Below are 27,363 nucleotides of genomic sequence, written 5' to 3'. Positions count from 1 at the left end.
ATCTAACTCATACCCTAAATGAGAATAATGGACTAATGATTTAAGCGACTCCCAAGTTCAGATCGGCACAGTGGCTACAGCCAGCCCAGCACAGTGACTGCCATCTTCAGACTCTTCACTTTCGGCACAGCTGTCTCCTTTCTTTGTGATCTGGGAAACGGCACTAAAGCCTTTTTCTGCCTTGTTCCCCCTGCTCTGATTGGGGATGACAATCGCCCTTACCCTCCTGGGTAATGTAAATGTTAAGGAGATAACAAGGAGATGGTTGCCAGCTATTCATTCATAGTCCCTTTCACTCTGGCCCACACAGACAACACAGACGGGACCCTCTTTTCTTTTCTTCCACCCATTTTATCAGGTGATTGATTTGATGATTTCCAAGATCCCTCCCAACTACAAAATCCTGGATTCTTTTTAGTAGAATTTCAAAACCCGAGTTTCTTCAACTAAGTACACTAGGATCTTAATTTTGAACTAATAAATAATATCCATCAAAACATTTTTTTCTAAAGAGGGGAAATAACAGTAAAAATATTACACAAATTGGGAAATGCTCATATATTAAATACTACCTGTTAATAATTCAGGGAATTAACTGAAATTTCCAGAAAACTATGTTAGCAACATGCAGCCCATGCCTTTAACATAAAATACATAACTGTGGGTCTTCTTTATTTTTCAAGAAAGAAGTCAGTGGTGACTAAGTTAGTGGTTTTCAAAAGTCAGAGGTTCAGTGTCTCTGAACCAGTATCAGGTCCTTGATCCAGACCTGCTGTGTCAGCAATTCTGCAGACGGGGCCCACAGTTGTGATGTGAAGATTGACAATCACTGACATAAGCAAATAACAAAATATAGGAGGTACCCTCAATGAACCTGAAACAATAAAAAATAATAAATTTAAAAATTAAAAAAAAATAGGAAATACAAATTCTGCTTCTGATAAACGCTTGCTGAGTCAGCTGAAACTAAAATTGAATCTGGCCTTAGGAGACATCTATGACAAATATCTGCTAGAAATAATTAAGAGTCAAGTAGCCAATCAATTGACTGAAAAATAGGCTAAGATGTCATTCTTGGTTATTCCTTCTAGAGAAATGAAGGACTAAGAAGTGCTGCAAAATCACCAGAGACTATCAGTGAAATGATTCTTGCTTAGAGGAGAGAACTACAGGTTCCTGTGGTTTCTGTTATATGAAAGAAATAACCTAAGTATTACCCTGTTCAGCTTGTTCATTAAAAAATATTTTTATGGGGTGGCAACTGTGGTTCAGTCGGTAAGGCGCCAGCCCCATATACCGAGGGTGACAGGTTCAAACCCGGCCCCAGCCAAACTGCAACCAAAAAATAGCTGGGTGTTGTGGCGGGCGCCTGTAGTCCCAGCTACTTGGGAAGCTGAGGCAAGAGAATCGCTTAAGCCCAGGAGTTGGAGGTTGCTGTGAGCTGTGTGAAGCCACGGCACTCTACCGAGGGCCATAAAGTGAGACTCTGTCTCTACAAAAAAAAAAAAAAAAAAATTTTAAACACTAACAACTCCATACCGAGACTTCCCATACCCAGACTTACGAAAGTCTACTATAATTATGGAAGGAAACACTTAATGATCTATGCCCATCTTTTTATCTGGCAAATATACACCTTTTCATTGAATGTTGCATTGAGAAAATAATTTAACATACTCAAAAATATAACCATTTAAACAATGTATAAAAGCAAGAAGTGAAAAATCAATGTTAGAGCTGTAGGAACACAGATGATTTTATTTGTTCAGGGTAATTCCTATCATCTATACACAAATCCCTGATCCCATTCAGAAATCTAAAAGTTCTAATTAACTACTAGGTATCAGGATCAATAAATCAAACAGCGCACCCATCTAATTCCATAAGCCTTTGGTCACAGTCTTACCTCCGCTGATGGGGTCCAGTTTTCTAACATTCAGCCTCTTTTCCCTGCACACCTTTCTTCTGCTCCCCTGACCTCCACCAACTAACATTCTGTAGATGCCAAATTCAGTCAGTTTAACCTAATAATCATCTGAGAATTCATCTTTCTTTTCATCTGGTCAGTGGTGACAACCTTTATTCATATTCCCCTGATCCTTTCCCTTTCTGTCTTTACAACTAGACCTTACGACTCAAGAGAACAGGAGCAAGGCCTCCTCCTCAGAGCCCAGCACTGGCCTGGCAGGGTAAGCATCGAAAAAGTGTTAATCATCAGAGAAATGCAAATCAAAACCACTTTGAGATGTCATCCAACTCCAGTAAGAGTAGCCCACACATCACAACATCCCCAAACTACAGATGCTGGTGTGGATGTGGAGAGAAGGGAACACTTCTGCACTGCTGGTGGGAATGCAAGCTAATATGTTCCTTTTGGAAAGAAGTTTGGAGAACACTTAGGGAACTCAAAGTAAACCTGCCATTGGATCCTGCAATTCCTCTACTACGGACATATCCAGAAGACCAAAAATCATTTTACAACAAACATATCTGCACCAGAATGTTTACTGCAGCCCAATTCATAATTGCCAAGTCATGGAAGAAGCCCATGTGCCCATCAATCCATGAATGGATTTACAAATTGTGTTATATGTATATCATGGAATATTATGCAGCCATAAAAAGATGGAAGCATTACCTTTTTTATGTTTACATGGATGGAGCTGGAACACATTCTTCTTAGTAAAGTGTCTCAAGAAAGGAAGAAAAACTATCCAACATACTTAGTACTATTATGAAACCAATATATAATCACCCACCCTGTCATACAAAAGATAAAACACAAGTATAGCCCAGGGTGTAGGAGGAAAGAAGAGGGGGAGGGGAGGGGAAGGGGGAGGATGGGGGGAGGGAGGGTAATCGGTGGGACCTCACCTGTGGTGCATATTGCAAGAGTACACGTCAAATCTATTAAGAGTAGAGTATAAATGTTTTAACACAACAATTAAGTAAGTGAGGTGAAGGCTATGGTAACCAGTTTCATGTAAGCATTCCAAATTGGATATATAATCAACACATTGTACCCCATAAAATGCATTAATGTGCACAGCTATAATTTAATAAAAAAATTGTTAAGAGAAAAAAAGTAAATCAATAAGTGTAATGCCAGAAAATAAATAAATAAACAAATAAATAAAAAGTGTTCCCTGGTGACTGTGTTTGCAGAAAACACATGTACATCTGAAATCTCATATCCCCGGGGTTTGAGGATGCAGCACTAAAACTTTTTTCAGAGAAAGAAATTAGTACCTGTGTGTGACCACTTTATTAAAGGAGAAGGGATTTCTCACACACACTCATCACACTTTAGAATCTTAGTATGTGTTCTCAAAATCATATTTGTATAATTTTTTTGTTAGAATCTTTCTTTGCTCATTCTAAGATATGACATTCATTTTGTCCAGTTGGTTATTATTGTCTTCAGGTTTTAACATTTGGTTTCAATGATCCCCCCCAAAATGAATAACAATGTGTTCCAGAGTCTTCAGGGTTACCCATCAGACTGAAAATTAAGTGAATTATAAAATATACAAAATGCCTTTCAAAGATCACAAGAATAACCAAAGGAATTCAACTTCATGAAAGAAAAAAAATCTTGTCATGAACGTATTTGCTACCTGCAGCAAATTGATTTATGAAAATTATCATTCCAAAAGATGTTGGCCTGGTATAGGAGATGAATTACCAAAGAAAATCACAGATAAACAGCCAAGCTCTAATGGGGTTTGGTACGGCCCAAGTCCTAAGGACAACTTCTGCGGGACACTCCACGTTGCTAAAACCTCATTGTCATTGTCTGAGATACAAAGAACTCTTAGAATTGGTCTTTCACATTATAAAGTTCAAACAGAAAGGTACGATTTTTGTTTATTCTGCTGCCTTCCCTGAAGTGGAATTCTGGAATGTACAAGTAGAAACGGAATTCTTGGCCAGCAGACTGATACCAGAGAAATCTTCCAGAAACCATGGCCTGGGATATTTCAGACTCCTGGCAGACTGCAAGCCGTTACTTCTTTTATTAATAAGCAGGGTCCAGATCAAGTGCCGCTAAGGGGCCAAGACCTACTTCTGAGGCTAGAGTTTGGCTCAGAAGTTGAACATCTTCCAACAAACACTCTCATAATAGCCAGTGTCTCCAGACACCAAATTATTCTGGTCAGTACAAATGTCACTGACTAAAGAGACATTGAAACATGTGGTCACTGTGCTCTAGAAAGTAGAAGTGAGAAGGTTCTTTAGTAATAAACAGAAAACACACACGCAATGGCAGTTTTATTCTATACATTTGCTTCAACCTAGAATGATTTATATACCACAGGCACAAAAACTGTCTGTGGTTGCCTGTACAAAACAAGACATAAAAAAGAGGGTGTAAATGATAATATTATTAGTATTAAAAAAGGTAAATGTCTTAGGAATATGATTGTGGAAGGAATTTCAAAATCACAAAGTAGCTAAGGTTGCAGCACTTAAACTTACACAGATAAAAACGTTCTTACTGACTCCTGTTTCCGTGCTGTACCTCTCTAGCAAGGAGAAAATATACCTTTAGGCATTATTGGTACAGGGTTCCCCCATTCAAGTGTAGACAGGGGACCCCAGTTTTCCCAGGCCTGGGCAATTTCATGAAGGGAATGTTGTGACCTTTTCCCTGGAGCTGGAGGGACTCCATTCATTTGTCTGTCAATAACACTCATTAACATTGAAAAAGTCTTTCTCTGCCAAGTCCTAGTCAAGTGTAATTCTCCAGTCCTTACGCCCCTAGATAAAGGACCCAGGGTGGAGTCTCCCCACTTGGATCTTTCCTCTGCCAGAAGCTCTGGGGCTTTCAACCCTTTCTCTATTACTTTCGCTCTAATAAAATCCTGTATTACCACTGATCTGAGGTCCGGGAGTTCATTCTTCCAATCCCCGAGACCAAGGACCTACTGAAGAAATTCCAGTAACATTATTATTACCCATCTACTCTAATTAAGATTTGTTCAAGTTTCAAAGTGTTCATGAAACAAGCAAATTTTCTTAATGGGTAAAATTTCACCAATACCACGTCTGATGAGGTGATAGACCAACTGCAAACAGCTGTGCATGAAACAGCAGAACGCTGAGAAAGCAGCCAGCTGAGCCGGGCGGGGGGAGGGGGTGTTGTTGTGGAGAGCTGGTTAGGAGAGTTTGGCTCAGGTCAGGGGAACAGGAGAACACGGGTGAGAAGGGACCATGGAACACCGGCCTCTGAGGAGACAGGGAGACGGCCACCCAAAGATTTAGATTAAAGTCCTCCAGGAGAGCAAAGATAATGGTAGACACAGCCGATTGCTTTAAAAGAATGTCACACCTCTTAACAGACTGTCCCTTGTAGAGAGAGGTGAGTCTTATCAAACAGGGCAGAAATTGTTGGAGCTGTGATAACACACATTTTATAAGATTTTACTTTCAAAGACATTTTAGAGCCTCTGCAGAATCTGCAGTGTCTTTACAATTAGTGAACTGTCCTGATGTGGGGAAGTGAAGAGTTCAGTGGGAAAGGGAAAGGGTCAAAGGGAATTCAGATCCAGAGCACTAACAGAGGGCAGGAGCCCACAGACAGACCCAGACTCCTCAGTCACTCCTGTTTCCACTTGCTGTGAAAGATGGGGTGATAGAAAAAAATGCATTGTATTTATTTAATATTATTGCGTGTCACTTCACTTTATTTTCTACTGATGATAATAAGATCTAGCTAAATTTTTACTGCTAGTAAATTTGATATAGTTAAGCCTACAGTCAGAGGTCAGCTATTTCCTAGTATTTCCTATACTTTTGTTTCTTCTGTTTCACATAAAAACAAAAACTCTACTGGAGTTTGTTAAGGGCAACATCAAAGTAGACAACGCAACTCACTAGTGCGTAAGAGGCAGAAACCAGAACGCGCAAGCAGGTGTCGTAGGAGAACAAGAAAACTATTCACTGTGGTTGTGTAGAGTGTCAGAAAACGACAGACGAGAGGAAACACCCTCACATTCACACTGAGCAGCAAACAGCGCGCACTGAGCCCCGCGCAGACACGTTCCCGGCCTGCGGGGCCTGCACCGGGCTCTGCGCTCCGCGGTCCTCACGCTGCTCGGGAGCGCAGCAGGTGGCTGCTGGAGCGCATCAAAGGCCACGTCACAGAGTTTGTTATAACAGTTCTGATGTTGATGCTTATATTTCCTAAAATTTCAGGGAATGTGAACATATAAAGAAAGCTTTTGCAGGCAAATGAATTGAAAATTGTGTTTTGCAGGTACCTGTTTTTCCCCGCTGGGCTTCTTGTGGTTCAGCAGCAGCTCCACGGCGCCCACCACCTCTTTCCGGATGGCGTGCAGCAGCGCGTCCCCCACGTACACGTTAAAGCTGAGCAGCAGCTCGATGAGCTCCAAGTTCTCGTTCTCAATGGCAATGAGGAGAGCAGTTCTCCCGAGAGGGTCAATGCAGTTGATATTGATTTTAAAATAAATCTCGGCTTCCTCCAGGGATTTCTTGACACTTGCATAGTCTCCCTTCTCCACGGCATTTAAGTAGGCTTTTTCTGACGGGGAGAGTTCGGATTCTGCTCGGACTATCCTCAGAGGGATGCGATCTCTGTAGGGGGCGTTGACGTTTCTTTTGTAGTAGAACTGAGCCATGGTTCATGCCATGCTATTTCTCAGACTCTGAAAGTACAAACAAAAATCACGAATTAGTGTCAGCGTGCTTTTGAAATTATTATGCACCATACTTCTGTTCTAACAATGATATCAATAGCAATATTACCACCATTCTTAACTTCTAAGCATTAGGGTTTTTTCCCCCATGAAAAGTAGAAATGGACTTAATAATTATTCAGCTATTTAAAGACACAAGTTGCAAAATCCTAACCTAAGATAAAAGAGTTCAGTATTTGTTAAGTTATTTAAAAGTTACTCTAAAAGTGACATTTATCAGGAAATGCGCCTATAGAGTGTTAGAAATTATGTACAAATGTAATACAAATAAATACAGTTTTTGGCAAAGTACTTTTGAAAGCAGAGACTGTACCTTTGACATTAAAAATTGGACCAGGGATATTCAAATACACCATTCACTATGAATTTTGCAAATCATAGAAATGCTACTGAAATTATAGAATACCATTATTTTGGCAAAATACATTTCATTTTTATATATTGTTTGCTTAATGCTCTAGTACAATTGACATCAATGTATTTAAATTAGTAACATTAATACCAATAAAATATACTGAGCCTAATACACATAATTTTATTTTTTTCTCCTTTGCCAGTAAGGTCATTGGGGGGAAAGAATGTGCACTAATGATATTAATCATCAAGATGATCTAAACCAGCGGTTCTCAACCTGTGGGTTGCAACCCCTTTTTAACAATGAAAATATATTGCAGCATTAGGAAGGTTGAGAACAACTGTTCTAAACTATTCAGTGTCCAAAAGAAGAATTCTGAAGGTGTTTAAATAAAAAGTCTTTATTATAAGAATGCTATTTCCTTCATTGTATTACATTTATATTAAGAATGACAAGCCACAGTGCAGAGAAGATATAGTTGAAAATGAAGAAATTACTTCAAATAAATGAAAGATCATGTTAAGATATATTAATTACAAAGTTGCTGGAAGCTGTATTGATTTTGTATCATCCCAGTGATACAAATTTATACAAAACTATTATATTTTGAATATAATTTCTTTAGTGTTGTTATTTCTTCACTTCTTACTTATTATCAGAACTATTTTATTGTTATATGTTACTTAAACTCCTGTGATTTTTTGCATATGTTTTATATGTGAAATTAAAATGAATGGGTCTTTCTAAGTACCAAACGTGCATATTCATTTTAATTGTTCTCTAGAACCCTAATTATTTTATGAGCAAATTAACCTGATTTAAATAATGCTTTAACTGTAGATTAAACATGCACTGCATTAACAATTATTATTTTATTGAAAGCAATATTTTCAGTTGGGGAAATTTTGCAGTTTGCATGCTGCCTCAGTCTATTAAGGATTTCAATTATCAAGTTAAATTCACTGACATGATATCATTCATCTTAAGTTAGATTAGATGAGATCTAGATAGTAGATTTCTCAAATATCTAGATTCCAGAACTAATATACACAACTATTTTTTCATATTTTTTTTCCTCTGGCATGTTAGACTTAGTATTTTGTAGACTAAGCAGGAGTAGCTGTTCAAAATGTCTTCATTTCAGGTTACTGATGAGTTGTCTGAAGCCTGATTATAACTTCAGTGTTTGGGGGATGCTTTAACTCCTTCTAGAATAACAGGAGTAGCATTCATATTACAGAGTAACAATTTCATGTCTACCCACTGTAACTACAACTTCAGCAAACCAAGATGTTTATCTATGTCATTTGGAGGATCTGATTAAGAACACCCCATTTCTGCATCAGTGATGCCTTTAAAATATTGTCCTTAGAAAGTTGCTCCTCACCCATGTCCCCAGCACGTCTCTTCCCAGCCCAGGTCAGCATCCGTCAGAGGGTTTGAGACCAGTGCCATGTCCTTTATGCTGTAAGTTTTATCAGGCATTTATGTTCTACTTTAGCAGGATAGACACTTGTCTATTACCTCACTTTCTTTTAGCCCATGAATCTTGGAAAAAATATGTGCATTTTTCTTTTAGAGTTGGATTCAAGCTTTCTCACCATGAATGTTTTCTGGTGAAGACAAGTGTTTGAATGCAGCTTACCCACAATACTGGTTAAGATAAAACTATGCACACAGTTACACACATAGACAAACACACACATCCACACATTATATCAGAAATTCGTATAGATTATGATTCAGTCAAGATTAGGAGTCATCCTAGAGAATGGAAAAGTTACAATTGATTGTATTTCATTTACTTAATTTTATACATGTTGCTACCAAAGAATTAGACAGGGAATAGCATTTTACTCTTCCTTGCCAAAGTACAGAATGTCAGTTACTATAAGGGACCCGTGGACAGAACACAAGTTACTGGAGAATTTGGGGGAAGAAGGCGCATAAGGAGAAATGAATCCAGATACGTTCCTTGAAAGTAAACTGCATAAGCACGATTTCAAAAGAGTGATGTACAAAGAAAGAAAGACACAGTCTAGTCAAACATAGCATTTAAGAGGTGAACTTGGCCCGAAACATTCCATTAAGATAACCTGTTTCTCCATCCGTAAAATGAGGAAATCAACACTGACAGAAAAATGAGTGGAAGAACCAAATAGTGCCGAGAAAGATCTTTTATTAACTCTCATGACCTTTTTCAATCTGTCGAATTTAAAAAAATATAAGAACTCACATGAGGAAGGTGAGATAGATTTTAAATAGATTTAAATTTTAAATGCATTAAAATGAAATCTTGGACAGAAACCCTCAGGGAGAGAGAAAAAGAGAGAGCTGATAACTCTGGTGGCTACAATCTTAAGAGATTTTTCAATTTTTTCATACATAGACTTATCCTTTTTGATGATTTGAGCTGCAGGTGTACTAACTGAAGGCCAAGAAAATCAAATTTAAAATTTTATAACTGCTGTGTGAATGTCATAGTAAGTGGAAGGTGATGGTAAGGCTGATGGAGTTTTGAGCTGACACCCTTATCAGCCACTGTGGGATTACTGCCGGATGGGAAGTCTGTTAAAGAACGGGGGACCCAGCATAGCAAATACCATTACCTCAAGTTCCTGCACTTGTAGAGTAAACTTTCTGAAGAGGAAAAGATTTTCCCCCCACATGGTTACAAGATTGAAAGGATCCTTCGACCTATAAGTTATTTTTTCTAATTGTTCTCGGGATTTAAGAACCAAAAATACCTGGATTGCATTATGATATTGATCCTAAGAGAGATTTAAAAAATCATTCCTAACGATTAAACGTAGAATTATCTAAGCAACATAGACATATATCAGAAAACAAAAAGTTCCAGATATTTATGTAAATCTGAAGGCATTTTTCCTAAAAGATAAGCTTAGTTGTACAGTGGGAAGAACAATTTGGGTTGCAAAGAACCTACAGGAAAGTAAATACATAGATAGAAATCTCCACTCTTTCGTAGACATCCTTAAAGGTAAAATGAATTTCCCCCGAAACACCCTTTTCTTCTTTTTCTTCTCTTGTTTATTGTCAAAAACATACATGTTTATAGATGTGATCTCATGACACAGTGAGAAATAAAGACTCTTATTCGTTGTTGAGTATTGTTACACATACTTAAGTTTTATTTAACTTTCTCTGCAATATCATAAGACATAAAAAATTTCCTAGGTAGCTCTTTAATCCAATTTGAATTTTTCTTGCTACTTTTCATGGCCTACTATCTCAACAATCAAGTGGCATATTACACACTCCACATGAAAGCATAATGCTCTGGTTTTTTTCTATCACTCTGAACTTCAGACACTTTTTAATTTCATTGGAGAGGAAACTATAAGTATAGATAAGGAGTTGAAGTCTGATGCCAAAAATGTCATGTACTGACTGAAATGTTTGTGACTTAGTCCAAGCAAAAAACAAACAAACGCACAAACAAAAAACTGCCAAAAGTTTTATTTTGTTCGCTGTTATAAAAGCAATACTTAATTCCTTTAAAAAGTTTTAGGGGAATTTCTAAAAATTCTAAGAAAATGAGAGTGTACATATCACTCAACAATAACAACAATAACCAACCCACTATATTAACTAAAATATGATTTCTTAGAATTTTAAAGAAGGAAATTGAGATTATATTTATTTTTAAAATTAAAGCTCTTTAGGAGTTAACAAGAAGCAAACTTGAAACTAAAAACTAAATAATCCCATTTTTAAAATACACATATGGAGGGGAATAGCATATGCAGGACAAGAATTTTTATTTAGCTGCTTTTTCATCTCATAAGATTTTGAAAACATATGCTTTAGAAAATGTATGTAGTGGTCAAAATATGAATATTCACTCTGAGAGTTAGAACATATGCATTGATCTATTTTTTTTAACCCCCAGACTTCAAAGGAAAAAATGTTGTCTCCTCCTTCCAGCTACTGATCCCACTGTCCGAGCTTCTTTCTGCTCCCAGTTCCCTGGCACCTCACCTCCGTCGTCTTCTTTCTTGCCTGAAATCTCCTCCTGCAAACCTGCTTCTTCACCTCAAGTCACAAATGGATTAATTTCTCTTATTATAGTTTATGAGTTTATAAACTTTAGGCTCATCTTTCATTTACTCATGTACTGTCCCCGACATGGGGTTCATCCTTATCATGAAGACAATGTCTTCCTTTCTTGTGCCCTGGGAGTTGTCAGGCACCTTCAGCACTTCTCAGGTGTTATGAGTAGACTACTTGAGTTTTTAGTAGTCTCTGAAGACACGTCCCCTAATTTGAAACCTGCTCTGTGTTGGGTGCTATGACACTGTTGTCTGATGTGTCACCTCCCACCTCAGCATTACTGCTCTCAGAGCAATTTGCATGGACCCCTTTCCCCCCATCCAAAGCAGAAATGTTGATATGACCAGCCTTCTGCCTGTGGCTCTTTCCTTCCCTGTTCACTCTCCTTATTCTTAGCCATTACTTGTTATTTAAAATAGTCCATGACACTCACAAATATCTTTTAAAATATGTGGTCTGACAATGAAGTTTGGGAAACTGCCACTATGTGCTTCTGTTGGCTGCTCTGTACAGACAGCTGGGTGAGGTTTCATAACCTTGGTGTAGCTGTGTCAGTGTTGACCTGGGCTGGTGTACTGTTAAGTGGCATTCCTTATTGTTGTGTGGTTTTGTGTGCCACCGGGAGAATGGAAGAGCTTGAATTAGAGCAACAAAATTCTGTAAATTTCTTGTTAAACTTGGCAAGAGTGGAAGTGAAATAAGGGATATGTTCGTTCAAGTTTATGGTATAATGTCATGATGAAAACAGCAGTGTACAAATGGAATTTACATTTTTCTGAGGGGAGAGAAAGTGTCACCAATGAAGAGTGATTAGGGCAGTCAGTAATGAGCAGAACTGATGAAAACATTGAAAAATGCACTGAATTTTATGACAAAAATTCGGCTGACTATGAGAAGCATAGCAAACCAAGTAAACATCCATATAGAAACAGGAAAATCTTAACTGAAAATCTTGACCTGAGAAAGGTGTGTACAAAAATGGTTCTGAAGGAGTTTACCGAAAAGCAAGGAAGAGTCTAAGTTTGCCGAGGCCTTTTGGAGATGGCAAGATAATGTTTGGGGCCATGTTATTACTGGGGATGAAACCCCAGGGGTTTTCACTGGGGTGTACCAATGCCACCCTGACACAAAGCATCAAAATATACAATGAAAGTCAGCCAATTGTCCATGACCAAAAAAGTTTTGTTAGTTCAAAGCAAGAGACAAAATGATGTTGCTAACCTTTTTCAATATCAGAGGGATTATTTGTTATAAATTTGTACCCACTGGACAATGTTTCCTATTTGGAAATGCTGAAAAGGCTGAGTGAAAAAGTTACACAAAAAGGACCTGAACTTTTTACCAACAACTCATGGCTCTTGCAGCATGACAATGCACCAGCTCACTCAGCACTGTCTGTGAGAAAGTTTTCACCCAGTTAACAAATAACTGCCTTGGAACACTTGCCCTATACTCACCTTATTTGGCCCCAGTGACTTTTTTCTTTACCCAAAGATAAAGGAAATATTAAAGGAGGGCATCTTGATGACATTCAGGATATCAAAGGTAATACAACAACAGCTCTGACAGCCATTCCAGAAATTGCTCTGAATGGTGGACTAGGCCATGGATTTGGTGCATAGCTTCCAGGGCAGTACTTTGAAGGAGACCATAGTGATATTCAGCAATGAGACGTGTAATATTTCTTCTAGGATGAGTTTGTGAACTTCACTGTCAGCCTTCATAAGCTATAAAATCTATATTGTCAGACTACACTTCTCTTCTGAGTTCTGAACCTGTGCTACCCAGTACGGTAGCCATTAATCGCAAGTAGTTATTTCAGTGTAAATGAACAAAAATTAAGTAATAGTAAGAATCATTTCTTATGTCTTATAGGCCACATTTCCACTGCTCACTGGCATTCCTTTACTGCAATGTGACTGACTTTATCTCCTTATCTTCTGCACGGATGACAGCCAAAGCCTCCTAAATACTCACACTGTTATTAGTCTTGCATCCTTCCTATTTATCCTCCACAAACCACATACCTAATCTTTAAAGGAATACAAGTATGACTGAATCACTGTCTCACTGATAGTCCCTAAAAGGCTGATAACCATTCACAGGAAAAAGACTTACTTATTATGGAATCTTGGTCCCTCCAAGACAGCCCTAGGCACATCTTATTTTATACTGCCAAGAATAACAAACTACTTGGCTATAATATAACTAAAAGCTTTTTCTCACACTGTCCTTTATAGCTTGAATATCTTTTCTCCCCTGGAGCCTCTAGCAAATTCCTGCCAAGTTTTAAAACCTTACCTGAAGTATTATAGGCTCCAAGCATTTTTTCTTCCTTCTTCTCACGGTAGGATTATTAGGCCTTTTCTATGCATCTTTATAAACTCAAAGGATCCCTTAGATGTAGAACATATCTTACTAGTCTGAATATAGGAGATTGTGACTTACACAATTTTGCAACAGTGCCTAAATTTTCTTAAAGAATCAGGGAATCAACGACTGTCCTCTTAGAATTATTCCATTTTACACTAAGGGGAAAAAATAGGCTTCAAACACTAGCCTAAAATTGGTTTAGCATGTCCAGTCTATAGCTATTAAGCTATCAAATCAACCAACCAAAATTTTCAAGTTTATTCTATTTTTCTTCTCTGCATATCTTTACCACTACACTTGTGTCAGCTCTATAAGGAATTACAGCTCTAAGAGGAATTACAACTGTACTATGTATATTAGTCAACACACAGCACTCAGGGCTCTGAAACATGCTTCTCAACTCTACCACTTAAAATCTTCAGTAGGGCATAAGACTAGTCACTTCCTGATACTTCCAGGGGAATATGAGCACAAAGAGAAAAATTCAAGTTACCTTAGGAAAGAACTTTGAATATATTAGAATAGAAGGAGTAGAAATAATGTACCAGAAAACAGAGACTAAAATATGTACATTAATATCTACAAAATTATAAAAAAAGTATAAGAGAAAATTTAGGATTGAAAATCACTAAGATGAGATAAGTAGAGATACTGATAGAACAAAAGTAGAATGGATCAGTGAAATTCTCTGTTTATAAAATATGAAAGTTAATTGAAATAGAGGATAGAAATACAAGGGGCAATGTCTACAAAATATCAATCACGGGAAGTGAAATGAAATAGAGGGTATAGGAAACATTTTTATTAATAATTACCACAGTTTTCATAATTAGGAAGTTACATAAGATCTCACATTGAAAGAATCCATGGTGCCACGTAGAATATGGAAGAACAACTCCATTTTGGACAGAAAAAACTCTAAATATCACCTCAATCCAACCCCCTCTTTAACTGCAACCCCATGCCTCATTAGAAACAGCTATGTCAACTTTAATTATTTCTTTGTTCAAGAACTTTGAACATGAAAGGTAAGATTGCTAAGCATTAAGTAATCATTATTTCACTGCTTACATTCATAAATTCTTGACTATCTGTTTAATGAGATAATATCTCATTCACCTGGGCAAAGAGCTCCCTTACTAAACAGCAGCTTACTTATCAAAACTGTCTTCAGATGTCCCTCCCACCTTGCCATCTCCACCAATCATAAACCATTATGTCACAAATATTACCTCAACCTGATCATTTTCCTACCTTGAAAGATCCAAGTTAAGTTGCCTGAGGCCAGGCTGGTAATCCCTATAAATGCCTCACCCTGACTGCCCTCATCTGTGAACTGGAAAACTTGGTACTCTCCTTTCCTGCTCTGAGTTCTAATAAATGTAGCTTTCCTTTATTAGAAGAATGTATGATGATACTTTGAAGAGTTCAATAAATAAAAAATCAGGTTAACATCAGACCTCTTAACAGCAAATATGGAGGGAAGGAGATACTGCTTTGGAAACAGGGAAGGAGGGAGAAAAAAGCTCAGAAACTAGAATTTTATATCTTATTAAAATTTACTTAAATGAGGAGGGAAGGAATAAAATTAGTCTCATACTTATGACCTCAGGTAATTTTTCACTCAAAGACTATATTTAAACACAGAAGAACACTATTAAAAAGTATACATAAAGATAAAACAAGAATATTTTCTTTTATTTAAATGGTCAAGATATTTTTGTCGGTTTTGTTCACTTACATATCCATGGAGTGTAGAACAGGGCTGGTATATAACAAGTGCTCAATAAATACTTCTTGAATGGGTGAAATAGTTGCCAAATACCTATTATGTCAGATTTGTAGACCACCCACTGGCAATACCATGGGCTCTGTGAGTTCAAGGATGTTGAAGATCCATTGGAAGGGACCCACAAAAAAGTAGCAAACAGAATAATTATAAATTTTGATAAGTGCTATATAATAGAAGCAGTGGTGAGATGAGATGGAGAAATTAGGCAGGAGGGAAAGCGATGGAGAGCTACGTAAGGTTGAGTAGACAAAGGTAGCCTCTTTGAGACAGGAGAGATGTTAAAATGGAGGCTGTCTGGAAAAAGCACAGCAAACACTCTGGGAGGCTGAGGGAAGCAGATTACCTCAGCTTAGGATTTCAAGAGCAAGAGTGAGACTCCGTCTTTAAAAAAAACTAGGGGGGAGGGGAAAGATGGCCGACTGAGGACAACTTCTGAAAGAGGCTCCTGTCCAAAAGGAAAGATAACCTCCAGAAACAGCCCAAATGAACTGAAGACTTGGAGCCCAGCCAAAAGAGAAATGACCTGCAGGTCACCTCTCCTGAGGCAAGCTGCGACTCCAAGAAACCAAATTCAGGTACAAAATTCATCTGAAAGGAAAAGTGTCTGTCCCCTCCTCGAAGAAAGCTGTTTTTTTTTTTTCCTGTCTCCTTTCTTCTTTCTCATCATTTGCTCCTGTGGGTTTTCTATAGTGGTGAACTGTGGACCTCTTGTGTCACCCCACAGGTGAGTGCTATGGGAAGTGGGGACTACTTACTCAGAGAGACCCTGCTGTGACTCTGAACACTCTTGTTAGGCAGAAAAATTGAACTAAAGTCTTCCTTGCCATTTTGAACTTGCAGCACACCCTTCCCCCTACCTGATGAACCAGAAGCCTAACCCAAGCTGAGACTGAGGGAGGAGGTTCTTGAGCAGTGCTGCCCCTCCCTGTCTGCCGGACCAAGTGCCCCCCCCAGCAAGAGACTCTGGGGTCCATGCTGAGCCCCCCAACCCCACCAGGGACTCAGCTGGCAACGGCATGGACCAGTGCCTGCCCAGGCCAGGGACTAGCTGGCGACCTCACGGCCAAATGACCTGTGCCTGCCCCAGCCAGGGACTCTGCTGAAAACCATGTGGCCCCACACCCCACGCCTGCTGAGGCTCCGCAAACCAGCTCCGGCCAGGGACCCCACGGGTAACCGGGCGGCTCTGCACCCCGCATCCACTGGGCCTCCACCTGCCCTGGCCAGGAACGCTGGGAGCCGTGCAACTCACATCCTCCCTCTCATACCTTCCCTGCCTCCCCACCAGCCCGCCCCTCTGGCCAGAGACTCTGATAGCCACGTGACCCACATACTCCCTCCAGAGCCCTTCCTGCCACTGCACAGAGCCCTCCTCCTATCCAGAGACTGCTGGAGCCTTGGTCTCTCTGTGCCAAAGCCACCGGGGGCCAGGCACTCCCAGAACCATGTGCACCACCCCCACCCTGTTGCTGGATCTGGGTGTGCCACACTCTGGAGCTGCTCCCACAGCCAAAGCATCCTGGCTGGGGCACACCCAGAGGAGCTATGCACTGCCTACAAAGATCCAGCAACAATAGAGTGATCCCACCAGGGTCTAATCTTGGAGAGAGACCTCCCAACTCTGAGGACGGCCAAAGGCAACAGTGAAAGACAATCATGAGGGCGGAATCAACAGAAAAAGTCTGGCAATATGAATAATCAGAGTAGATCAACTCCCCAAGGAACAACAAGGCAGACACAGCACAAGATCCCACGCATAAACAAATGGCGGAGATGTCAGAAATCAAATTCAGAATCTGGATAGCAAATAAGATCGAATTAGAATTCCTAGCACTAATCCAAAAGATGTCTCAAGAATTCAATGAACTCAAAGACCAAATGACCAAAGATTTTGACACATCAAGACAAGAAGTTGCAGCCCTCAAACACCTGAGAAATACAGTAGAATCCCTCAGTAACAGAATGGAGCATGCACAAGAAAGGATTTCTGACATTGAAGACAAAGCTTTCAAATGCTCCCAAACTTTCAAAGAGGAAGAGAAATGGAGGGCAAAAACAGATCACTCTCTCAGAGAGCTCTGGGATAATTCGAAGAAAACCAATATTTGCCTTATTGGGATCCCAAAAAGCAATGAAGTGGCTTCACAAGGCACAGAGTCTCTTCTCCATGAGATTATGAAGGAGAGCTTTCCAGACATGCCAAGAGATTCTGAAATTCAGATAGCAGACAGGTTCAGAACTCCACCATGAATCAACCTGAATAAGATATCTCCCAGACACTTCATAATCAATTTCACTAAAGTTAATATGAAGGAGAAAATTCTGAAAGTAGCCAGATGCAAGAAAACCATAACCTACAAGGAGAAGAATATAAGAATAACTGCAGATCTCTCTGCTGAAACCTTTTAATGGATGGTCATTGACTTTTGATCTCCTAAAACAAAATAACTTTCAACTCAGGATCCTGTATCCAGCCATAAACTGAGCTTCATTTATGACAGAGAAATTAAATACTTTAATGACATTCAATGTTGAAGAAATTTGCCATAACTAAACCAGCTCTCCAGGATATTCTCAGACCTATCCTCCAAAAAGACCAGTGTAATCCTCCACAACAAAAGTAAACTCACCCAGAAACGTTTTATCAAATTCCAACTTTCACAGTCACAAAAGGATTAAAAATGTCCACTGGAATTTCGAAAGGCTTATCAATATTCTCAATTAAAATGAATGATTTAAATTGTCCTCTAAAGAGGCACAGGTTGGCTGACTGGATACAAAAACTCAGGCCAGATATCTGCTGCATACAAGAATCTCATCTTACCTTAAAAGATAAATATAGACTCAAGGTGAAGGGATGGTCATCTATATTCCAGGCAAATGGAAATCAGAAAAAAGTAGGCCTTGCAATCCTATTCGCAGAAACAATAGGCTTTAAACCAACCAAAATAAGGAAGGATAAGGATGGACACTTCATATTTGTTAAAGGTAATACTCAATATGATGAGATTTCAATTATTAATATTTATGCACCCAACCAGAATGTGCCTCAATTTATAAGAGAAACTCTAACAGACATGAGCAACTTGATTTCCTCCACTTCCATAGTAGTCGGAGATTTTAACACCCCTTTAGCCGTGTTGGATAGATCCTCCAAAAAGAAGCTGAGAGAAGAAATTTTAGATTTCAACTTAATCATTCAACATCTGGATTTAATAGAGATCTACAGAACATTTCATCTCAACAAAACTAAATAAACATTCTTCTCATCAGCCCATGGAAAATACTCCAAAATCAATCACATCCTAGGTCATAAGTCTAACCTCAGCAAATTTAAAAAAACAGAAATTATTCCTTGAATCTTCTCAGACCATTATGGAATAAAAGTTCAACTCAATAACAGCAGGAATCTGAATACTCATACAAAAACATGGAAGCTAAATAACCTTATGCTGAAGAATAGATGTGTCATAGATGAGGTTAAGAAGGAAATTACCAAATTTCTGGAACAAAACAAGAATGAAGACATGAATTATCAGAACCTCTGGGATACTGCAAAGGCAGTCGTAAGTGGGAAATTTATAGCACTGCAAGCCTTCCTCAAGAAAACAGATAGAAAGGAAGTTAACAACTTACTGGGACATCTCAAACAACTGGAAAAGGAAGAACATACCAACCCCAAACCCAGCAGAAGTAAAGAACCAAAATTCGAGCAGAATTAAATGAAATTGAAAACAAAAGAATTAAACAACAGATCAATAAATCAAAAAGTTGTTTTTTTGAAAAGATCAATAAAGTAGATAAACCTTTGGCTAACCTAACAAGGAAAAAAAGAGTAAAATCTCTAATTTCATCAATCAGAAATGGTAAAGATGAAATAACAACAGACCCCTCAGAAATTCAAAAAATCCTTAACGAATATTATAAGAAACTTTACTCTCAGAAATATGAAAATCTGAAGGAAATTGACCAATACTTGGAAGCACGCCACCTACCAAGACTTAGCCAGAACGAAGTGGAAATGTTGAATAGGCCTATATCAAGTTCTGAAATAGCATCAACTATACAAAATCTCCCTAAAAAGAAAAGCCTGGGACCAGATGGCTTCACGTCAAAATTCTACCAAACCATTAAAGAAGAACTAGTACATATATTACTAAACCTCTTCCAAAATATAGAAAAAGAAGGAATACTACCCAACACATGCTTTTTTTTTTTTTAAATTGTGTCCACATCCTCCGCACCAGCCACACGGATGCCAGGCTCAGGCACAGCCAGCTCGCCAGCAGTCTCATCAGGGGCCTCAGTCACTTGCTCCGATCACCACTGACACCGGGGCGAGGAGGAGGAGGCTCCGCTGCCACCTCCGTGGCTCGAGCCATTGCACCCAACTTGCCCATCCAGCCCCTTCAGGGCCAAGGCCGGGGATGGGGAGGACCAGCCAGCGCACTGCCTTGCCACCTCCCCCTTCCCTTCCGCCTGTGGAACGCCAGCTACCCAACACATTCTACGAAGCAAACATCACCTTGATCCCTAATCCAGGGAAAGACCCAACAAGAAAAGAAAATTATAGACCAATATCACTAATGAATATTGATGCAAAAATACTCAATAAGATCCTAACAAACAAAATCCAACAATACATCAAACAAATTGTACACCACGACTAAGTGGGCTTTATCCCAGGGTCTCAAGGCTGGTTCAATACATGTAAATCTATAAATGTAATTCAGCACATAAACAAATTAAAAAATAAAGACCATATGATTCTCTCAATTGATGCCGAAAAAGCTTTTGATAGTATCCAGCATCCCTTCATGATCAGAACACTTAAGAAAATTGGTATAGAAGGGACATTTTTTAATCTGATACAGGCCATCTACAGCAAACCCACAGTAAATATCGTATTGAATGGAGTTAAATTGAAATCATTTCCACTTAGATCAGAAATCAGGCAAGGTTGCCCATTGTCTCCATTGCTCTTTAACATTGTAATGGAAGTTTTAGCCATTGCAATTAGGGAAGAAAAGGCGATCAAGGGTATCCACACAGGGTCAGAAGAGATCAATCTTTCGCTTTTCGCAGATGATATGATCGTGTATCTGGAAAACACCAGGGAATCCACTACAAAACTTTTAGAAGTGATCAAGGAATACAGCAATGTCTCAGGGTACAAAATCAACACCCATAAATCCATAGCATTTATATAGCCGGGCGTTGTGGCAGGCGCCTGTAGTCCCAGCTACTCGGGAGGCTGAGGCAAGAGAATCGCTTAAGCCCAGGAGTTGGAGGTTGCTGTGAGCTGTGTGAGTCCACAGCACTCTACCAAGGGTCATAAAGTGAGACTCTGTCTCTACAAAAAAAAAAAAAAAAAAAAAAAAAATCCATAGCATTTATATATACCAACAATAGCCAAGCTGAAAAAACAGTCAAAGACTCTATTCTTTTCTCAGAATAAGAAGATGAAATATTTAGAACTTTACCTAACAAAAGATGTGAAAAATCTCTATAAAAAGAACTATGAAACTCCAAGAAAAGAAATAGCTGAAGATGTTAACAAATGGAAAAACATACCATGCTCATGGCTGGGAAGAATCAACATTGTTAAAATGTCCATACTACCCAAAGCAATATATAATTTTAATGTAATTCCTATTAAAGCTCCATTGTCATATTTTAAAGATCTCAAAAAAATAATACTTCGCTTTATATAGAATCAGAAAAAAACTTGAATAGCCAAGACATTACTCAGAAATAAAAACAAAGCAGGAGGAATCACGCTACCAGACCTGAGACTGTACTATAAATTGATAGTGATAAAAACAGCATGGTACTGGCACAAAAACAGAGAGGTAGATTTCTGGAACAGAATAGAGAACCAAGAGATGAATCCAGCTTCTTACCGTTATTTGATTTTTGACAAGCCAATTAAAAACTCTCAGTGGGGAAAATATTCCCTATTTAACAAATGGTGCTGAGTGAACTGGCTGGCAACCTGTAGAAGACTGAAACTGGACCCACACCTTTCACCATTAACTAAGATAGACTCTCACTGGATAAAAGATTTAAACTTAAGACATGAAATTATAAAAATACTAGAATAAAGTGCAGGGAAAACTCTTGAAGGAATCGGCCTGGGTGAATATTTTATGAGGAGGACTCCCCAGGCAATTGAAGCAGTATCAAAAATGCACTACTGGGACCTGATCAAACTAAAAAGCTTCTGCACAGCCAAGAACATAGCAAGTATAGCAAGCAGATAGCCCTCAGAATGGGATAAAATATATACCTCTGACAAAGGTTTAATAACCAGAACCCACAGAGAACTCAAACGTATTAGCAAGTGATCCCATCTCAGGGTGGGCAAAGGACTTGAAGAGAAACTTCTCTAAAGAAGACAGGCGCACGGTCTACAGACACATGAAAAAATGCTCATCATCCTTAATCATCAGAGAAATGCAAATCAAAACTACTTTGAGATATCACCTAACTCCAGTAAGATTAGCCCACGTCACAAAATCCCCAAACCAGAGATGTTGGCATGGATGTGGAGAAAAGGGCACACTTCTACACTGCTGGTGGGAATGTACACTAATACGTTCCTTTTAGAAGCATGTGTGGAGAACACTTAGAGATCTAAAAATAGACCTGCCATTCGATCCTATAATTCCTTTACTAGGTATATACCCAGAAGACCAAAAGTCACAATATAACAAAGACATCTGTACCAGAATGTTTATTGCAGCCCAATTCATAATTGCTAAGTCATGGACAAAGCCCAAGTGCCCATCGATCCACGAATGGATTAATAAATTGTGGTATATGTACACCATGGAAAATATTCCATAATATTGCAGCCTTAAAGAAAGTTGGAGACTTTACCTCTTTCACGTTTACATGGATGGAACTGGAACATAATCTTCTTAGCAAAGTATCTCAAGAATGGAAGAAAAATTATCCAATGTACTCAGCCTTACTATGAAGCTAATTTATAGCTTTCATATGAAGGCTATAACACAACTATAGCACAAGAATAGAGGGAAAGGGCCAAGGGAGGGGTGGGGAGGGGGGAGGTTGGGGTGGAAGGAGGGTAATTTCTGGGGCCACACCACGGTGCATCTTAGAATGGGTACAGGTGAAACTTACTAAATGCAGAATACAAATGTCTACATACAATAACTAAGAAAATGTCATGAAGGCTATGTTAAACAGTTTGATGAAATATTTCAGATTGTATATAAAACCAGCACATTGTACCCCTTGATTGCACTAATGTGCACAGCTATGGTTTAATAATAATAAAAAAAAAAGAACTGTAGAAAAAATAAACTAGCTGGGTGTGGTTGCTGAGTAGTCCCAGCTACTCAGGAGGCTGAGGCAAGAGGATCACTTGAGCCCAAGAGTTTGAGGTTACCGTGAGCTATGATGCCATGGCGCTTTACCCAGGGAGACCAAGTGAGACTCTGTCTCAAAAAAAGAAAAAAAAAAAAAAAAGGAAAGAAAAAAGTACAGAAAGGAGCAGAGTGTGAGAAAACCATGATGCAGGAGGAACAGGATTCCTTATGGGATACTCAGCCAGCCAGTTGGTGTTAGCATAGTAAGGGAAAGAGTAGGGGAAATGAGGCGGCGATCCCCAGTATCATAAGATGTTACAGAAGGGCTTTACGTGGGGGAATGACATAATTTGATTGCTGATTTTGAAAATCACTCATGTTGCTGATTGATTAGGAATTGTGCAAGAGTGGATGCTAAGCGACCATCTGCCCATAAACCAGTAAGCGCCATCAAGGTCTACAGGAAAGTGCAGACATTAACCCCCGGGATTAGGAATGCAAATCTCACTGACTCTGATGGTAACAAAATATTCATGGGGATTTAAATGCCTGCTCATATTTTAGAGTTTATTAATATTTTTATTAGTCTTCTAATTAAATATATTTGAGTAATCTTACTCCAATTCTTCTTTCCTCAACTGCTATTATTTTTATAATTTGTAGAATTTGAAGTTTTTAGGAATAGATATCATTTTAAAACAGGAATATGTCCCCAGGCATTACTCTTCCTACCCTAGAAACATGTGCACTTCTTTCCTTGTGCAAAAGGGACACCACATGTCTTGTTACCGTGAAAGGATAACCTGTCCTAAGGAAAACACTATAAAGAAGAAATAGGTGTGTGCACTGTAGGACAATATATTTTACAAACAAGTACTTCACAAGATCATACAAAGATATTAAAAATAACCCTTTTCAAAATTGACTTATTCAACAGAAAAATGTCTGTCAAAGGGTCCCCACCATAATCAGGTCCTTCTGGTTTCTGAATTTGTGTGTGGGTGTATGTACATGATTAGTTATGGTTGCAATGGTGGGTCTTTTGTCCAAAGCAGAAAGAGTCTGATGATAGCAAAAACATAAAAAATGCTTATATGTGTATGCACAGGTAGGATTTTTGACAAAATGATCCTTCTACTTAAAAAATTACACCTATTAGGAGATAACTGCAGAGTTAAGAAAAGACACCATGTGGCTGGGGAGCTACTCTCTTTCCTGCTGTTGCAGTGGTGTGTGTCTGTGTGAGAGAGAGAGACAGAGAGGGAGAAGTAAGTTAAAACTATTGGATAGTAGCATTCCAACAGGGAGCATGACAAACCAGACTCGGGAGGGGAAAGATAATTAATGGTGTTGACACAATTGGTTAGAAGTTTCAGAAATATTAGTCTGTAGCACCATGAGAATGGATCATGGATTTTTAAAGTTAAATTTCGCAACAGATAAAATGATAAAAAAGAATAAGAAAATAGTGGTCTACGTTTTTACCTTTTTAAGACTCGTGATGTGCATACATGACATTTAAAAGTCTTTGTACTAAAACATAATGCACAAAATTAAAATCAAAATGACTAGGGGAACTATTCAAAATAAATATGACCGAGAAGAGCTTATTCAGTAAGAAAGAAAAACTATTAATATTCACAAGAGTCAAATGAAAAGCCCCCTCGAAAGAAAGCAAATATAAATAGAAAATATCCTTTTAAGAAGCAACTTTACTGACCTCTCAAAGTGGAGAAGTCTACTGATAAGATAAAAATACATTGCATGTTATATGTGATCAGGTCCCAGACGAGAGAATACCCAGTACTGGAAATGATGCAGTGAAAATACTTCTCACATAAATTGCTGGCGGCAAAGTGGAAAGGAATTAAAAATATATGCAGTAGTCTTTGGAAAGGTTTGAGTCATTTCCCGAGGAATACCTCTTCCAGGAATCTACTCTGGAGTTGTATTTTACAAGGCAGGCACAGAAGTGAGCATAACTCTGTTCTTTATTGTTGGGAAAAATCAGAGAGACTCAAAAGCCAGTAATGTCAGCCAGCTCAATGAAGTACTGAATTTCGTTGAATAAAAAATATTCAGGTATTAAAATATTATGTGTTAAATATTAATGTTACAGGAAAATAATCATATTTTCATAAGTAGTACTTATGGGTAAAATTTTAAACAGAATAATGCATTTACAACAATGAAAATGCCTATCTATACAAAGGATGAGGTGACTACACTAATAAGAAAAGTTATGATTTTTTATTTTCTATATTTTTTTGATAATGAGAACACAATACTTTTTCATAAAAATAAACACTCATTACCCACAAAGTAAAAGTTTACTTTGTTAAAAGAACAATTTTCCTTAATAATTAGCAGGACTTCCTTGTTTAAAAGGTTTTTGACTTTTTTTTCATGACTAAAACCAGGATTAATGGATAGAAATGATAAAGAAAAGACTTGCTTCTCAATAAAGCAGTAACTTTTGGGGTGGAAGGAGTTGGAAACAGGGTCTTGCTCTGCCACCCCAGCTAGAGTACAGTGGCATCATCACAGCTCGTTGCAACCTCCAACTCCTGGGCTCAAGTGATCCTCCTGCCTCGGCCTCCTGAGTAGCAGGGACTAGAGATGTGTGTGCCACTGTGCCCAGCTAATTCTTCTATTTTTTTTTTTTTTTTTTTGTACAGATGGGGTCTTGCTCTTGCTCGGGCTACTCTTGCACTCCTGACCTCAAGTGTTCCCAAAACGCTAAGGTTACAGGAAAGAGCCACCATGCTTGGCCAGCAGTGACCTTCTAATACTGAGACTTGTCCAAAGATTAAACTAGTCTATTTCAGAGGCTAGTAAACTCTCTGTTGCTGGCAATATTCAAGCATAGCAGACACCACTTAAAGGAATGTTGCAGAGAGCATTCAAGAACCAGATGGCTAAACTGGATAGTTCTTAATGAACAGAGGGACTGACTGTGATTTTATTAGTCTCTGCTTAGTTACTGACTTTGCCAATAAACTATGTGACCTCAAACACATCACTGATATTGCCATGCTTTTAATTCTTCCATTAAAGTTATACTAAATGATCTCCATGCTTCTATCAAGCTCTATACATTTTTACTCAATTAAAAAACATACTAATGATCTGTTTTGATATCTGATTTTCCTGCTTGGACATGGACTGGACGTCTCTTCATTACAGCCCATCAAAGTTTCCAAGAACTATTTCCAAAATATAGTAACTATTCAGATAAACAAAACTAAAAAGAAGTAATTTCCAATGTATTTATTTTGTTATGTAATAAAATAAATTAAGCTTTTGAACATCATACATTTAGAATCTTCTATGGCAATCCTCAGTCTAAACATTTATTACACTATTAATCTGCTTACATTTATTAATAAAAGGTACTTATGTGATTATGAAAGCAATATATATATACATATTTAGATAATGAACCATGCATATATAGGCTTACTATTAAGCTAGATTTAGAAAGAACTTTTTTGTTTTTTGAGACAGAGTCTCACTTTGTCGCCATCGGTAGAGTGCTATGGCATAACAGCTCACAGCAACCTTGGGCCTGAGCAATTCTCTTGCCTCAGCCTCCCGAGTAGCTGGGGCTACAGGCACCTGCCACAACACCCGGCTCTTTTTTTGTTGTTGTTGCAGTTGTCATTGCTGTTTTTAACTGGCTGGTGCTGGGTTCAAACCCCTCACCCTCAGTACATGGGGTTGGTGCCCTACCCAATGAGCATAGGCACCGCCCAGAAATAACTTTCTAATTAGGGGTATAATTTTAAAAATCCACATATCGTATCTCCACGTGTTATAAAATAAATACATTTTTTTCAAAACAATTTATCGGGTGTTATTCTGTGCTGGATGCTACTATTTTGTGGGCTCAGGATATGAAGTCAGATAAAACACAATCCCAATGGGTGAATTTTATATGCAAATTACCCTCAAATAAAGCTGCTTAAACAACTGCTCCCACCAACGCTGACTTCAGGAAGGACTTTACCAGGACCGGGAGGAGCTGTGACAGCCAGTGGTCAACACCGTGTGCCAAGTTCTCCAATAAAGGTTTGCACAAGGGTTTTTGAGGATGTGGAAGAGAAAGCCATGAACTACACCTGGGGAGAAATAAAAGCTTGCTAGAGAAGGTGGTGCTTCACTTACGTATTTAGGTATTTTCCCCATGACTAAATGGAAGCCAAGGATGCCAGAAGAGGAAGCAGGATTCTTACAGAAGTGGAGATGACAGAGCTCCCCCTTTTTAAGCTGATTTCTGCCCCTAACATAACTGCAGTTTTTCATCACCAGTCCTGCCTTTACAAAGTAACTTTCCTGCTCCGTATTTTAAGATTGTTGTTACCTCATTTCATTCACTGAGTGATCCTCATCATATTCTACCAAATGCTGAATGTTTTCATGATTATTAAACTTCAGAATATGAACACCCTGCACAAAATCACAGGCGAAAGCAGTAAGAAGTTTCTGTGGCTCAGAAAGTTGAATAACTTTGCAGCTAAGTGTTACACCCAGAAGATGCATCAAAGGAACGAGCGGTAACAATGCTAACAGTTTCAGGGACGGAGAAATCAGAGGCAGACATGGTGAAAGCCTTCTGGTAAACCTACCACACACTGCTCAGACAGTTTTTGGTCTAGGTAGGTAGGAGCTGAGTCCTATCAGAGCTGCTCCTTAATGAAGCTGGGCTTTAGCCAG

General features: G+C 38.6%; 1 protein-coding gene across 1 annotated transcript in view; it reads right to left on the bottom strand.

The window, feature by feature from the left end:
- The window catches only part of TRPC4 (transient receptor potential cation channel subfamily C member 4), a 250,889-nt gene that overhangs the window by 157,247 nt on the left and 66,279 nt on the right, over window positions 1-27,363 (bottom strand). The window contains exon 2 of the mRNA XM_053563930.1: window positions 6,264-6,668. Coding sequence (XP_053419905.1) covers window positions 6,264-6,641 — 378 coding nt within the window. The 5' untranslated portion in view covers window positions 6,642-6,668. The remainder of the gene's footprint in view (window positions 1-6,263; window positions 6,669-27,363) is intronic.

Source organism: Nycticebus coucang, chromosome 15 (genome assembly GCF_027406575.1).
Source record: "Nycticebus coucang isolate mNycCou1 chromosome 15, mNycCou1.pri, whole genome shotgun sequence".
NCBI classification, from domain to species: domain Eukaryota; kingdom Metazoa; phylum Chordata; class Mammalia; order Primates; family Lorisidae; genus Nycticebus; species Nycticebus coucang.
Note: the sequence above shows the minus strand (reverse complement) of the source record. Positions and strands in the feature narration are given on the sequence as shown.